At 39.6% G+C, this 16,009-nt stretch overlaps 1 protein-coding gene across 2 annotated transcripts in view; it reads right to left on the bottom strand.

The window, feature by feature from the left end:
* Positions 1-16,009, bottom strand: part of cad (carbamoyl-phosphate synthetase 2, aspartate transcarbamylase, and dihydroorotase) — a 95,534-nt gene that overhangs the window by 16,931 nt on the left and 62,594 nt on the right. The window contains exons 33-39 of one of the 2 annotated variants that reach the window (XM_063035657.1): positions 15,009-15,149; positions 6,912-7,004; positions 4,739-4,892; positions 4,052-4,099; positions 3,174-3,334; positions 1,248-1,322; positions 214-426 (exon numbers count right to left, since the gene is read on the bottom strand). In XM_063035657.1, coding sequence (XP_062891727.1) covers positions 214-426; positions 1,248-1,322; positions 3,174-3,334; positions 4,052-4,099; positions 4,739-4,892; positions 6,912-7,004; positions 15,009-15,149 — 885 coding nt within the window. The remainder of the gene's footprint in view (positions 1-213; positions 427-1,247; positions 1,323-3,173; positions 3,335-4,051; positions 4,100-4,738; positions 4,893-6,911; positions 7,005-15,008; positions 15,150-16,009) is intronic. The other variant, XM_063035663.1, reaches the window with a different exon arrangement.

The following is a 16,009-nucleotide window of genomic DNA, read 5'->3' as shown; positions in this document are numbered from 1 at the left end:
TATATATTAGAAGTATTGTAAGTATGAAAAGCAATAAAATTGCATCATTTTTGTTAAAAAACAAAGCAATGCTTGTTTCTATACATCTGTTCAAATGTATGAATTGTTGACAAATGGACAACTTAAGGAGTATATTGCAACACCATAAATTCTCTGACAGTGAAACTCAAAGTTAAACAATGCAGTAATATTCTGTACCTAAATGACTCATACCTCAACTGCACCCGGTTCAGGATGGCGAAGAACAACCACATCCACATAGCAACTCATAGTCTGTACAGTGTCTAAGAGCGACTCCCCTTTCTGCACAGATGAAGTTGCCTCAGAAAAGTGAACTACAGAACCACCAAGCCGTTGCATAGCAGCTGCAAATGAGCTACTGGTTCTTGTGCTGACCTCATAAAACATGGAAGCCATAACCTTACCCTGTTGGGAGTAAAAGGACAGATTGAGAATGCCTGCTTTTGACATTTATACACCTTGAGGCTGTACTTCATGCTGAACTATGACCATTGTAATTTACATAGTTGATGTGAGCATGAGTAGTGCAGTTTTTCATTATTTTCATTTTACAACCACCTCTGGAAGACGTACCAGTCTCCCACAGTATTGCTGTCACACTAAAGTCTTGGTGAAATGTGTAAACAGAACCAAGACACAATTAAATATCCCCTTCTCGCAAATTTCTTAATTTGAGACACCCCGTCTACATTTTTCAACATTAACTCCAGCTTCATCATTTATTGTGAGATCAGGAAACCTGGCAAGCATTCACTGCCTGTTTCTAATTTTCCTTAAGGTGGTATTTGATGGCCTTCACTTGGCATTTTTATGGTGTACATTATTTACCGGCGGTTTTTTTAGCAGGCCTTATTTTTACGAGGCCGTGTTGCTAGCTCAACGCTCAACCCAGCACGGATGGAAAGCGTGCAAGGGAGCCGGCTGGATTCGAACTCGGGAGCCTCGAAGTTAGGCTATTCAGCATGCTTGTTTGCACTGCAATTCTGCATAGACCAAAAATAAAGATATATACTGAACTGTTTAATAAATTAACCAATGTTAAATTACAAGTTATCCAATGCAAACATCATATTTTTGGGTAGAATTTAAACAAGAAATATATCTTTATTTATTTTCAAGACACTGGAGATTTATCAATACTTTATCTGAGCAATATCACAAGTATTGAAGTTGGATGAATTAAGTTTCTAGGATAATTATAAATTAAATATCATTATTAGACAAACCTTTAGAATATCCAGGCTACGATCTTTCTGCACTGTTAAACGCAGGTTATGAGCAACATTGAATAAATGTGACAACTGCAAAAAAGAACAGAAAATCACTATCTACAAGTTAACTCAGACTTCTACATACAAACCCCATTTCCAGAAAAGTTGGGATATTTTCTAAATTTGCATATTTGCAGAGAAGTTAGGTCTTTCAACATCTACAGTACGTAATATTGTGAAAAGATTCAGAGAATTCAGCGACATCTCAGTGCGTAAAGGGCAAGGTTGGAAACTACTGTTCAATGCGCGTGATCTTTGAGCTCTCAGGCGGCACTGCCTAAGAAACCGTCATGCTACTGTGACAATTATAGCCACCTGGGCTCGGGAGTACTTCAGAAAACCATTGACATTCAACACAGTCCGTCGCTGCATCCAGAAATGCAACTTGAAACTGTATTACGCAAGGAGGAAGTCATACATCAACTCTATGCAGAAACGCTGGCGAGTTCTCTGGGTCCGAGCTCATCTCAGATGGACCAGAAGACTGTGGAACCGTCTGCTGTGGTCAGATGAGTCCACATTTCAGCTAGTTTTCCGAAAAAACGGGCGTCGAGTTCTCCGTGCCAAAGATGAAAACGACCATCCAGATTGTTATCAGCGAAAGGTGCAAAAGTCAGTATCTGTGATGGTATGGGGGTGTATCAGTGCCCATAGCATGGGTGAGTTGCATGTTTATGAAGGTACCATTGATGCTGAGGTGTATATTAGGATTCTAGAGAGACATATGTTGCCATCAAGGCGACTTCTCTTCCCGGGACATCCATGCTTATTTCAGCAGGACAATGCCAGACCACATTCTGCACGGGCTACAAAAGCGTGGCTTTGTAGACACAGAGTGCGTGTGCTTGACTGGCCTGCTGCCAGTCCAGATCTATCTCCTATTGAAAATGTATGGCACATCATGAAGAGAAGAATCAGACAATGGAGACCACGGACTGTTGAGCAGCTGAAGACTTATATCAAGCAAGAGTGGACAAAATTTCCAATTGCAAATCCACTACAATTAGTATCCTCAGTTCCAAAATGATTAAAAAGTATTATTAAAAGGAAAGGTGATGTAACACAATGGTAAACATGCCTCTGTCCCAACTTTTGTTGAGTGTGTTGCAGCCATCAAATTCTAAATTTGCGTATGTTTACAAAATACAATTAAGTTGGTCAGTAAAACTATTGAAAATCTTTTCTTTGTACTTTTGTCAGTTAAATAAAGGTTCACGTGAATTAACAGATCACAGATTTTTGTTTTTATTGCATCTTGAAAAATATCCCAACTTTTCTGGAAATGGGGTTTGTACACAAAAATTAGCAGTGGCACTTTTATTAGTGACAGTTTCCATACAGTTGCAACATTACAGCAACCTTCACATGTCTTTACAAAGAGATCAAAATGTTCTTACTGGCCTCAGGGCTAGCCTCTTTTGGATATTTCCAGCTCACTTAGTTAATTCAATGTCATGATATTCTGTCGATATTCTGGTGCTTAGTCTTTGAAAACAGAGTTTGTGTTAAACAATTTTTAGCCTGTAAATTCTTTAAATTTACCCATGGAATATTTACTGTGATTTGCTTTTTTGGTAAATATTTAAGCAGCTGTCAAGTGTTCCAAATTATCCACAAATTGACAATGTCTAGAATTTTCCAACTCATGGGAGAGATCAAAGTCCCAGTTGTAAGAAACACAGACACAAACCAAAACCTTTTCAGGCACTGTGCCATAACATTGGACAACACATCATCAGCCAACTATCAAGCCTTTCATCTCATCTTAAACTGGTGCACATCAGCATCCACTTCATGATACACCTGAGATTCGCACCAGGGCAGAAACTACACATCTTCAAAACTACAAATTAAAGTACATTAATGAAAGAAAATTATCACCTGGTCTTTCGTAAACTGTCTAACTGACAGAACATGCTGTCCAACAAAAGAATGTAAAAGAGGAGAATATGGATGAGGGACAGCTTGTGCTGCAAGATTCTGTGGTGACAGAAGCCTTGACACTGGAGGAGGATAAACATAACCATCCTGGCTCATGGTATCTTTCAACAAAAGAAAAAAAATAGATGTTCAGAATTATTTGAAATGACAGACTTTCTGCTGTTATGCAAATATGCAGCATATCACACAAAATTTTTTATAGTTTCATGAAATTTTGAACTTATCCTTAGAAAACTGATTAAGCTTCTCCAGTTTAAAAAGCAAACGATTCACTAAACAATGAAAAGCCTAAACTTTAATTGAAAAATGACACATGTTCAAATCAACCAGCAATTTTGTTCAGTGGGGTTCATAATCAAGTGCTTTAGCAATCTTCAACTATACAATCAAAGCCTATGCTATTACAAATGTCACTGTACAATCCACCACTTGTACTTGCACAGTAATTATAAGCCTCAACATCAAATCTCAATTTGCACACTAAGCAGCCCAAATCTTTAATCAGTATTAACAAAATGACCCAAATACAGTATTATTAAATGAACTATACACATCTCAGTAGGCACATTTCTGTAAGGCTTCAATGCTATGCAGTACAGTGAGTGACATGCAAACATCTGAATACCAAAATAGGCACACAAGCAGCACATTCAATACAATTCCACAAAATGCTTGCAAATCTACAATATCTGCAAAGCAACAAAACATTCCTTTCAGAGGGAAAAAGATGGGATTATCTGTAGCCAGAATAATCATCTTTAAACAACTGCAAACACTGCAGATTATTGTAATTTTACACCTGAAACTGCAATTCACACCTTGTTCGATGAATTTCTTGACAGATTTTTCCTTGAATTCTCCTTCAGCTGTTCAGATCAGAGCAAGCAGAATCAGCAAGAAGTCATTAATTGAATCAAGCAATCCTGATTAAAAAGATAAGCATGCTCTGCAATTTATAAAACATTTCTCCATTTGATGATCAGTGGAATAGGCAGATCTCTGCAAGCGTCTACGTGATCCACGATTAACATCAGATTTTTAAAAAATAGTTAAAACCTCCTTTATAAAATGGCATTAAATAATGAGATTATTAAGATGATGAAATGTTTTCAGAGAGACTCTTAGCCGAGATGATTATATCAAAAACAAAGGTGTTAAATGTGGTTAATGTGCACGTTGCAATCAAGCCAGGAGGAAGTAACTGAGTGGGGTACAACAATATACTTGGATAGGTGCATGGAGAGGTGGGACTTGGAGAGATTTGGCTAAAATGAGGGAAACTGGGACTAGTTGGGCAGGCACTGTGGTTCGCATGGATTAACTGAATTCTACCTTACTATTTTTTTTGCACTACCTACTTACTTAGGGGCTGTATCCATACTGTGTCGCTCGATCACTCTAAAACTCAGGCCATCTAACAATGCCAAAGGCCAATCCATATACAAATTATGTTACACAAGACCATGTTAAATCATAAACGAAGGAAGAAATACAAAGAACACTACCATTTAGCAGTCCAGGATCAGAAGAGCGATGGATTCTTGGAGGCAGATGGAATCTAGCATCCACAGCAGCGCCACTACTTGCCAATCTGCGCGGGCTTGCTGGCCTGGCTCGGATTGTTTCAGTCGCAGCAGAATGTTTTGAATGCTCTGGAGTCTTAAGAGAAAAGTTAATTTACTTTGAGCAGACATATTATAAGTAATTACCCAGATTTGTATGACAAGGAAAATGCAAAACCTGTTATGAAAACCTTTGGAAAACTATTTGCATGCCTGCTGTATATTTTTTAAAAAGTAATGTGTCATGTTGAAGACTTCAATGCAAAATTGAGGGGGTGCTGCTTTGACAGACTGACTTCCAAAGGAGATACTCAAAAAAAGCTATCATATTATGGAACAAGAGATAGTTGATTCCATTAGATTGTGCCTATTCACAGCAGAATAATTCCATTAGCCCCAATTTGCTCTGAAGTCATTTAACTTATTCCTTCTTTCATACCCATCAACTCCCCATCAAATCTTATCCACCTACACAAGGAGTAATTAACAGTAACTAATTTGCCCACAAGTACACCTCTAGGATACTGAAGGAAACTGGGGCACTATCTGAAATAGTGACAACATGCAAACTCCACGGATGCTTGTGCTTGGCAGCATCTTTAACACAAGGAAGCTCTGGCATTCTAGCAGCACATACAAAATGCTGGAGGAACTCAGCACGTCAGGCAACATCTATAGACGGGAATAAACAGTCAGCACCCTGGTCTAAAACATCAACTGCTTACTCCCCTCCATAGATGCTGCTTGACTTGCTGAGTTCCTCTAGCATTTTGTGTGTGTTGGCCAAGATTTTCCAGCATTTGAAAAATCTCCTGAGTTTCCGGTATTCTGGTAATTCTCCTGGCTTCCTTCAATTGAAACCCATCAGCACTTCATTTTCTCCCAATTTTGGCTGCTTTTTTTTAAAAAACCCAATCCTCATTATAATCATCACACCCAAAAGTTGTTCCAACTTTCAAATCAGGAGACTGCCTCTTTTCCTTCTCCAGCACAGAATAACTCTTTGGCCTCAGGTGATGACAGTCACAATTTACCGAGTTCACAGCCATTCATCTGACTGTGTTACCTCAAGTGGTGCCTCTACGATGATAAAAGTAAAAGTTTTGACAACATCGAAGCCATCTTTAATAAGTTCCTACACCCCTAATACAACCCATTGCCACTTTCTCTGCTGCCTCTGGAAGAAATCTACTCATCAGTTGTCAAATGGCAATTTGAATACACTGTTTTTCTGAAGGACAGAATTTAAATCCTCTAAATTACAGAGAATCCAATTAATACTGCACAGAAACAGTGCCCCAAAACTATTGCAAAGGTAATTAGAGTACTTGAGTGACAAGAAATAAATCAATGTAAAATATCCCTCATACAAAACCCAGACATTCTGTTTACTTGTGAACATATCACACTTCAATTGAACGAAGCTTCAGAAAAGATTGAAAGGAACATCACTTCAGTTTCCTCGAGGTTAAAAGTCATTCATCATAAATGCTCGAGTAAACTAGGTAGGTTAGTTCCAGAAATTTCTAACCCTAGTAGACATATCTATGCTCAAAATGATGAAGTGAGAAAAAAACTAACATAACATGAACACGAACTGTGCAAGATTCACTGTCACCAAATTTCCTTTACTGGTCTATGTCACAAGTACAGAGTTATTGCAACTGTTGAAGTGGCAAATCATTGTCTCACTAACCTTCACAATTACCCAAGAGTAAGCTTGACTTCCCATTTATTGGAAAGTTATTTTCTAGATCGTTATCGAACAAGCACGAACACACACTATTTTTATTTCTGGATAGGCTCAGAACATTAAGTCAGAGGCAAATTGGGAGGCAAAATGTTCACCAGCATTGACTGATCCAAGAAAACAACTTGCTTTTCCTCAATGTGTTCTTATGACTAATCTGCTGAAATAACACTGAGACATGAAATCAAGCTATTTAGGGCAACTTCACACTTCCATCTCATTTAAATTCTGGCCATTAACTATGTTAACCGATACCTGTCAGCTTGAAATGGTCTAAAACATGAGATCAGAAGCTGCTGCATTGTTCAATTTCAAACATTATTTCTTTTTGAATCAGAATAGCCTGTGGTGGAACTGAAACCTTACCTTTACTGCACTAGGTGGTGGTGGTGGTGGAGGCAACGAGACGCCCATAGGCCAGGCCCTCACATCTTGTCCATAGCCTGGGGGAACCAGCACCTGTAATCACAGGTTACAGTCCAGTACATTTCCATATAGTGGATCAGTTGTTTCATAGCTAAGCACAAAAATGACGACAAAACAATGATCAATACCATCTCAAAACTGTTATTTGAAAGGAAGCCGTAGAAACATTACAGCAACACTCGCAACACGCTGGAGGAACTCAGGAGGTCGGGCAGCATCCATGGAAATGATCAGTCAACGTTTTGGGCTGGAACCCTTTGGCCCGAAACATTGACTGATCGTTTCCACGGACGCTGCCCGACCTGCTGAGTTCTTCCAGCGTGTTGTGAGTGTTGCTTTGTCCACAGCATCTGCAGAATATTTTGTGTTTATGAAACATTACAGCAATCAGGAAGACTTCATTTAATTTTAATGCTGTTTAATTAAAAAAAAATATACAGTGCAAATGGAGGAAAAGCTGCAAAGTATCTTTTTATTTGAGAAAATAAATGTGTTGCTGATGCCATCCAGAGTCAATCAGAAGAGAACATCCAAATCAGTGTCTACCACATCTTCAGAGAAGGGAAGAGAGCAACTGCAACACAATCAGCTCATAAATGGCACAGAGAAAGTACAGACTAAGAGCAACAACAGAAGCATGGTTGCAAGATGACCAAAGCTAGGAGATAAATATTTCCTGATACTCAACTTTAAGTAAAATAGCAATGGAAAAGAAAGTGAATAGTGCTGGTAATTCAAATATGGATTAAAGCAGTGGACAGAAAAGATTTTGGTTCAGGAAAATCTAGTAGTATCACTGGAGGGGAACATTGTACACTGGGCCACACGGAGTTTTCGTCAAGTGAAGGTAGTGTATATCCAGGAAATAAGAGGTACATTAAATCAGCAGAATTCTTAAGGTTGTTATAGCCGGGGCTGGTAATGGGGGCAAGCTCCCACTACCTATTAAATGCTCCCAATGGCATGCGCCTCAAATGGCCTCTGACAACTGTCCAGCTCCTGGCCTTCACATGTGGCTTAGCTACTAAGCCCGGTGGAACAGTTTCTACTGACAGAAAGGCAAAGGTGGGTTACTGGTACCTTAAAACCAGTTGCTTTGGGTAGATGGGGCTAGTCAGCCATGGTTGACAGCTCATCTAGGAGAAGGAAAACTCTGATCTCAAACCTCTGCTGCCTTGCGGCTATACCGACTCATGGAGGAGGCTTCAGAAGTAGGCCCCGAGGGAAAAATCCGGGGTTGGAGTCCCTAAGGCAGTCCTACATTGAGTTCAATGCTGACTGGCAACTCCTGCGATTGTCTGCTACCAAACTGTATCGGTCTCTGCTGTTCCTTTCAGTTCATCCGATCCGTGGAGAGGGGGAGCTTGCTACATGGGCAACAGCTTGGTCTCCGTGTCATACTGCCCAGACTTGCATATCTAGGCAGCTAGGATGCAATATCTGTGGTCATCTCTGACCGACGGAGGCCTCAGCTCAACTCATAAGCAGAATCAAATTTAAATGTCGTGAAATCTGTTTCTGTGGTGGTAATGTAGTGAGACAGAATAATTACAAGCTACAAAAATAAGTTTTGGAAATAATGAACAATGAGGTAGTGTTCATGGACCTTTCAGACATCTTTTGGCAGAGGGGAAAAGGTTTTGGGGCTTTTGTACCTGCTCCCTGATGGTTGTAACACAGAGGGAAGGTCCCAGATGGAGCACAAAAGAATGAAGGATTATTTTGTGGTATACAAATGTGTTTTTAAAAATCATTTTGCTGAGATGCTAATGATGGAACAACCTACAGTATTGTTCAAAAGACTTAGACACATGTAAAACATTCTGTAAAGCAAAAATGCTTTCAAAAAGAATGAAAAGTTTCTAGATATCAAAAAAGTTACTAAAAAGAGCCGTAAACAGAGAGAGAAGAAAAATCAAATCAATATTTGGTGCAACGATCATTTGCCTTTAAATCTGCATCAGTTCTCTTAGGTACACTGTTGTGCAGTTTTATAAGAAAATCCAAACATCTTGGAGAATTTGTCACAGTTCTGCAGATTCTGGCTGTCTCACTTTCCTCTGTCTCTCCAGGTAATCCCAGACAGCCTGGATGATGTTGAGATCAGGCTCTGTGGTGACCATACCATCTGTTGGAGAACTCCTTGTTCTTTTTTCCACTGAAGATAGTTCTTTATGACCTTGGCAATGTGCTCGGCATTACTGTTTAGCTGCAGAATAAAGTTGGGACCGATCAGATGCCTTCTGATGGTATTGCATGATGAGATGAGAATCTGCTTGTACTTCTCAGCTTTGAGGATTCTTTCCATTAATTCTAACCATCCCATTTGCAAAAATGCAGCCACAAACCTGCAAGGAACCTCCTCTGTGCTTCACTGTTGGCTGCAGACACTCATCCAGCTCTTCTGACAAACTGCCTCCTGTTTGAGCCAAAAATTAAGTTTTGACTCATCAGTCCAGAGCATTTGCTGCCGTTGTTCAGCACTCCAGTCTTTGTGTTTTTGTGCATAGTTGAGTCGCTTGGCTTTGTTTTCATTCAGAAGAATGGCGTTTTGGTAGCAACTCTTGCACGAAGACCACTTCTGACAAGACGTCTTCAGACTGCAGAGAGGTTCCAGTGGTTTCTGTGTGTTCAGCGCCAATAGCAATGCTGGACTTCTTCCGATTTTGAAGGTACGTCAGTTTGATGTATTTTCCACGTCCAACCTCTGCATTTCTAGTCCCCAGCCATGCCCATTTCTTTCAGCTTCTTCAGAAGAGCTTGGACAGCACATCTTGAAAATTTCTGCTTGGGAGAGACCTTGCTGATATTGGATGGCCACCTTGTGTCTTGTTGCTATGTTCACTCTTGCCATGGTGTAAGAATTGATGATTTGAAGGTTAAACTGTCACATCTGCCACACCCTCACCTTTTAGTTTGGCTGGCTTTCACCCAGTTTGATTCCTTCTACATCTGTTTCTGTTTCAGTCAATCAGTTTAGTTCATTTAACTCATTACGTCATTGGTTATTAGCATCCTGCTTGTTGGGCTAAATACCTACAAAGTAAACAATTTTTTATTTGAAAAGTAGTCTATTAATTAATATATTACTTTCTTTAATGAAATACAAAAAATAATTTAATTTTTAAAATTTAATTTTTTCAAAAATGAATGTTTTGAAATCTAATATGTGCTCTTTTCTACTGACACACTAATGCAGAAGAGAAAAAAAAATCTAAAGCAAAAATTTATTTAAAAATCTGGAGCACCAGACTTTTGCACAGTACTGTAGTTTAGTTCAAGTTCTGTGTAATTTTTTTAAAAAAGGGGGTATTGGTAGGTATGGACTCCTTAGGGAGCAGTGATAAGTGGATGAAATTTGCATAAAATGTGATTTTCCTCAATCTGAATCAGGTCTTAAATCAGAACTATGATATCCTACATGATATATTTCAGTGTCACTTTATTAGGTACCACCTATACCGAATGAAGTGTCCATTGAGTGTCCATTCTTCGTCTTGCCCTGCTGTAGTCCATCCACTTCAAGGAGACAACGTGTTGTGCATTTAGAGACGCTCTTCTACACACCATTGTTGTAACGTGTGCTTATCTGAGATACTGTCACATTTTAGTCAGTTTAAAGCAGATTGGCCATTGACCTCTGATCTCTCACGGAACTGTTGCTCACTGGATGTGTTTTTGTTTTCACACCATTCTCTGTAAATTCCAGATCCCAGATCAGCAGTTTTGAGATACTGGCACCAACGATTATTCTGTCTGGCACCAATGATTATTCCACAGTCAAAGTCACTCACATCACATTTCTTGCCCACTCTGATGTTTAGTTTGAACAACTGAACTTCTTGACCATGTTCTGACCTTTGTGCATTGAGTTGCTGTCACATGATTGGCTGATTATATATTTGCATTAATGAGTACATAATAAAGTGAATATGATTTAAAATGTAAGATTATCTTATTTCTTAATTGTTGACTACAAAAGCTCAGTGTTCAACACCAATATCCCTTCAGTACAAATTAAGCTTCAAAACCTGGGCCTCTGTATCTCCCTCGGCAACTGGATCCTTGACTTCCTGAACAGGAGACCACTGTCAGTGTGGATTGAAAATAACATCTCCTCCTGGCTGGCAATCAACAAAAGGTGCACTTAGCCCACTGCTCTATCCTCTCTACAATCAGGACTGTATGGTCAGGCCAAACTCAAATGTTATCTATAAATTTGCTGGTGACACAACTGTTGTGGCGGAATCTCAGATGGTGACGAGGAGGTGGACAGGAATGAGAGCAATCGGGTGGTTGAGTGATGTTGCAAAAACAACCTTGCACTCAACGCCAGTAAGAATGAGGAACTGATTGTGGACTTCAGGAAGGGGAAGTCAGGAGAAACGACACCCCCCAGTCTTTGTTGAGCAGCCACGAGTGGAAGGAGTAAGCCAGTTTAACGTTTCAGGGCCACAATATCTCAGAGGATCTGTCCTGGGCCTGACATATGGATGTAACCACCAAGAAGACATGCCAGCTTCATTAGGAGTTTGAGGAGATTTGGTACATCAAAGATTTCTACAAATGTATAGTGGACAGTATATTGACTGGCTGCATCACCATCTAGTATGAAGGCTCCAATGCACAGGACTGAAAAAAAAAAAGTACTTGTAGACTCCATCATGGGCATTAGCCTCCCCACCACCAAGGTCATCTTCAAAAGTACTACAGGGATATCTACAGCGAAGACTTGAAGACATCAAGAGCAATATACCAGTTTGCCTATGGTACAAATCCGGGTAACAATATGGGTTCAAGGTGCAGACAGGCTTTGTGGAGATTTATAAAGGGTAAATGTATGGGAAAGGATTTGGAAGATGGAATGCCAATACAGGAAAAAAAAATCCCACTTTGGTCAAAAAAAAATAACGACAATGGACAAGTTAAAGGAGAGAGCTTGAAAGGTTTGTTTTTTGGAGGAACACAAATCACTGAAGGTTTGTACAGGTTCAGCAGCCACTTAGAAAGGCTAGTGGTACGCAGGCACTTTTGAAATAGGATTTGAGTACAAGTAGAGATAACATTCTCCAATTAGATGGGACAACATGTAGAGTATTGTGTAAAGAAAGGGCCCACAAACAAAATTGAATACAGTCAAGATTCAGATTTGTGAAAGATATGTTTGACTTAAAGACAAGAAATTCAGCAGATTGAGCCGATAATTTTGAGTTTAGAAATCTGATCTCATTTAAACATACAAAATGGTTGGAGACTTTGACAAGGTGGAGAGATGCTTCCTCCTACTAGAAAATGATACTCAGTCTCAAGGAATCAGCCATTCACGACAGATAAAAATAATTTTTTTTTCAACCAGTTAGTGATGAATCTTTGGAATTCTAAAGGGATTGGACAGGCTAGATGCAGGAAGATTGTTCCCGATGTTGGGGAAGTCCAGAACGAGGGGTCACAGTTTGAGGATAAAGGGGAAGCCTTTTAGGACCGAGATTAGGAAAAACTTCTTCATACAGAGAGCGGTGAATCTGTGGAATTCTCTGCCACAGGAAACAGTTGAGGCCAGTTCATTGGCTATATTTAAGAGGGAGTAAGATAAGGCCCTTGTGGCTAAAGGGATCAGGGGGTATGGAGAGAAGGCAGGTACAGGGTTCCGAGTTGGATGATCAGCCATGATCGTAATGAATGGCGGTGCAGGCTCGAAGGGCAGAAAGGCCTACTCCTGCACCTATTTTCTATGTTTCTATCCAACGAAGAGAGCTGGCCAAAAGGAATTGTTGATACTAGAAGTACAATAATTTCTTGGACATCCTGTTTTGAATCTTTATAAAGAAGCTTTTATGACCAACATATATTAGTAAAGAGTTTACTTTTTTTAAATCCTAAATTTATTAATTTGAGCCTCTCAATAAAATTAAGCAATTCTTCATAAAAATCCTACTGGAAACAAGTCTAATGAAGGCATTTCTGATAGAGGAATGCAATATAGGCACTTATGGTTTAAGAAAACTTTGGTTCTGGAGAATTTCTGGGTGGAGAAGATATGTGGAATTTAGTCCCAAATTTTTGGAGGTCTTTTCGGGGTAGGACATACACCAGGAACACTAGGGTCCAAGAGAGTACTGAGGAACTGAGGGACCTTAGGTCCATAGATACTCAAAGGTGATCAGACTTGCAGGTAAGGTATTGAAAATGTACAGCATGCTGGCACAGAATACAACAGCACAGAGGTCATGGGACAACTTTATAAAATTTTGATTATGTCACAGATTGATGTTTTGGGTGTAATTCAGGTCCCCAGGGCATGATTATACTGGATAGCGTGCAGAGGACATTCACAAAGATGATGCCTGGAAAGGAATACTTCGATAATGAGGAGAAATTGGATGGACTGGGTATTCCTGAGGAAAAGAAGCCACAGAACCACCCCTCACCATCCCCACCCCCAATGAGATATACTAAATTATGAGGGACATAGAGTGGATTGTGAAAATGAAACTTTTACAAAAAAAAGAGATACTAAAATCAAGAAGGCATAAGTTTACATGAAGTAAGAAGTTCAAAGGGCAATAAGTATTCCCCTCTCCCCCAGTAAAGGGAAGTTGCAGTCTAGAACACATGTAAATGGGATTAATATGATGTGCATGCATGGACTGAAGGACCTGCTTCTGTGTTATCAGACATCTGGTTCCTCAAAGACATTGAATCAGGTTACATTCTTCTCATAGCAATCCATCTGCCAGCAACGGCTCACTGAACCAGCACTAAAACCAGATGCTTACGATGAGATATTGCACAGTGACCAGTGTTACATCCCAACATCAATCATATCACTGGAGTCCCACTGAGCAAAAAGAGTACAGATTGATGACAGGAGCATGTAGTGCACTGGGCAAAATGATATTTCTAAAAATATATATAATTGAACCACAAAACATGACTGTCAAGATAGGTGGATTCAATGGATTTATACGTTCCAAGCAGAAGACATTCGGTGAGCTCATATCTGAAGTAGGCCAATCAATGGAATGTGCAGCTGAGTGAGTACAACAATGGCATTTCCCCATTGTTTGCTGCAAAACTGGATCTAAATAGTTTAAGTTTATGAAGAAGCCAAGCAGCTGTTGAGTACGTTTCTTATCAGTTATAATTTAAATGAATACCATTGTTAACTTGCTATTTACTTTTGATACAGACTGAAAAATGCTGAAGGTTAATGGTGTAACAGTGATGCATGAAGATCACCACCAGAGATAAAATAGTGCTCCAGCACCAACAAAGAAAGACTTAACTATAGTTTTGCGTGTCAAAGGTTGGAAACATCTTCATACTCAATTCAAAGCAGCATGGAAGAAGACACGAAATCGTATTTACAAAAACAAATGCTTACACCAGAAACAGCATGGAATTCATCCATACAAACAGTACGAGAAAGTTCAGTACATTGATCCTGTAACAGTAACCAAAAACAAAATCCAGGAAGTGAACAATGAGACGCATCACCAATTTACATGAACTTTCAATCTCCTGTACTAAACAGCAATAACAGACCAAACTCAGTCAAGCAACATTGTCACTGGTAGCATTCTGCATGTCAAAATACAGCTGACCACAAAGACAAATACTGGTTTAAAAAAAAGGCCTTCCCTAAACTGCAAGATTGTTTTTATTGTAATTGAGTTGCAAGCAAAATTGCAAGTTTTTTTAACAATAAAATTTACTTCAATTAAACATCAGCAAGTGAAAACATTTCAGGGCCAATGGGAACAACACAAATCCCAAAGACTACATTTTTAAAAATCATTCCAGAAAATTGCTCTCGTTATAGTGAAATTCACTGTTTCAGTTCAGGGATGTGAATTGCTTGGTTTGCAAATTCTGCGGTAAGAGCCAAATTTGAGATTTGGAGAATGGATAGGCAAATGGAGATCCCTGGGAGTGGGCCAGCTGATAACCAGTGACACCAAATTTGCTATTTCAACAACCTTGCAATTTAGGTAAGACCTCAATAAAATTGAAAACACTGCAGGGTCCAGACGTTACCTGTCCATCAATGTAGGCCACTTCACCTCTCAATACAACTCTCCTGACTCTTCCCTTCACTTTCTTTCCTTCAAATGGTGTCCATTTAGACTTTGTGAACTGCATGTGTGCTGGAATAATCCATTCTTGCTCCAGATCAACCTAAAAGTACCAAAACACTGACTCAATTTTATTTCAATGACATTAGAATACCAACATGTTTAGTCCCATTAATTTGTAATATTAATCCACATTCTCTTGCAGAAGTATTAACTTCCATTTTCCAGGGTCCTAGACACACACTCCACCTGCATGTGGTCACTGTTCCTGACAATGTTTCTGCCTCAAAGCATTTTGAGGGTAATCCACAGCAGATGGAATAATCATCATTCTGTTAGCAAGAGAGTGCCACCCTGACCAGTCTGGTAGCTGGTAGCATTGTTGCCACAATCCCAGTTTCAATCCTGACTACCAATAGGGATTTTGTATGTACTCCTTGTGATTGTGTGGGTCAGGGGAATTGAAACATACAAGAGAAAATAGGTTAAAGGGAATTAAGTAAAGGGAACAGATGGGTATGCTCTGAAAAGCAAAAAGGTTAAGAAGAAGCCTTCACGTGTCCTATGAAAATATGGGCTTAGTACTGTGCCTGAAAAGTTTACTTCTGTACCTGGAGCCAGACTTTCAATGGGATTTCCCACTTACCCATCACAACCCCTGGTTTAAATGAGAGTGAGCTGCATACATAATAGCCTTCTCTCTTCAGCAGGATAGTCTGACTACACATTGTTTATTCCCCTCCCCCAACAGTGACAAGAGGAAGATGAGGACGAGATGGAGCAATGAGGGACAGGGAAACTCACTGATCACACTGTGTCAATCTCGACTCTGCTCTGTGATATCTACGCTGCTCTGTTTTAAATTCTCCAGCCCATCTTCTGAAACTGTCAACTGTTTGTGCTCTCTGCATCAACTGTTTCTATGCATACGGTTCTTTTTACGTCTTCTACCTTTGCCATGGT

Source organism: Mobula hypostoma, chromosome 2, assembly GCF_963921235.1.
Source record: "Mobula hypostoma chromosome 2, sMobHyp1.1, whole genome shotgun sequence".
Lineage (NCBI taxonomy): Eukaryota > Metazoa > Chordata > Chondrichthyes > Myliobatiformes > Myliobatidae > Mobula > Mobula hypostoma.
Note: the sequence above shows the minus strand (reverse complement) of the source record. Positions and strands in the feature narration are given on the sequence as shown.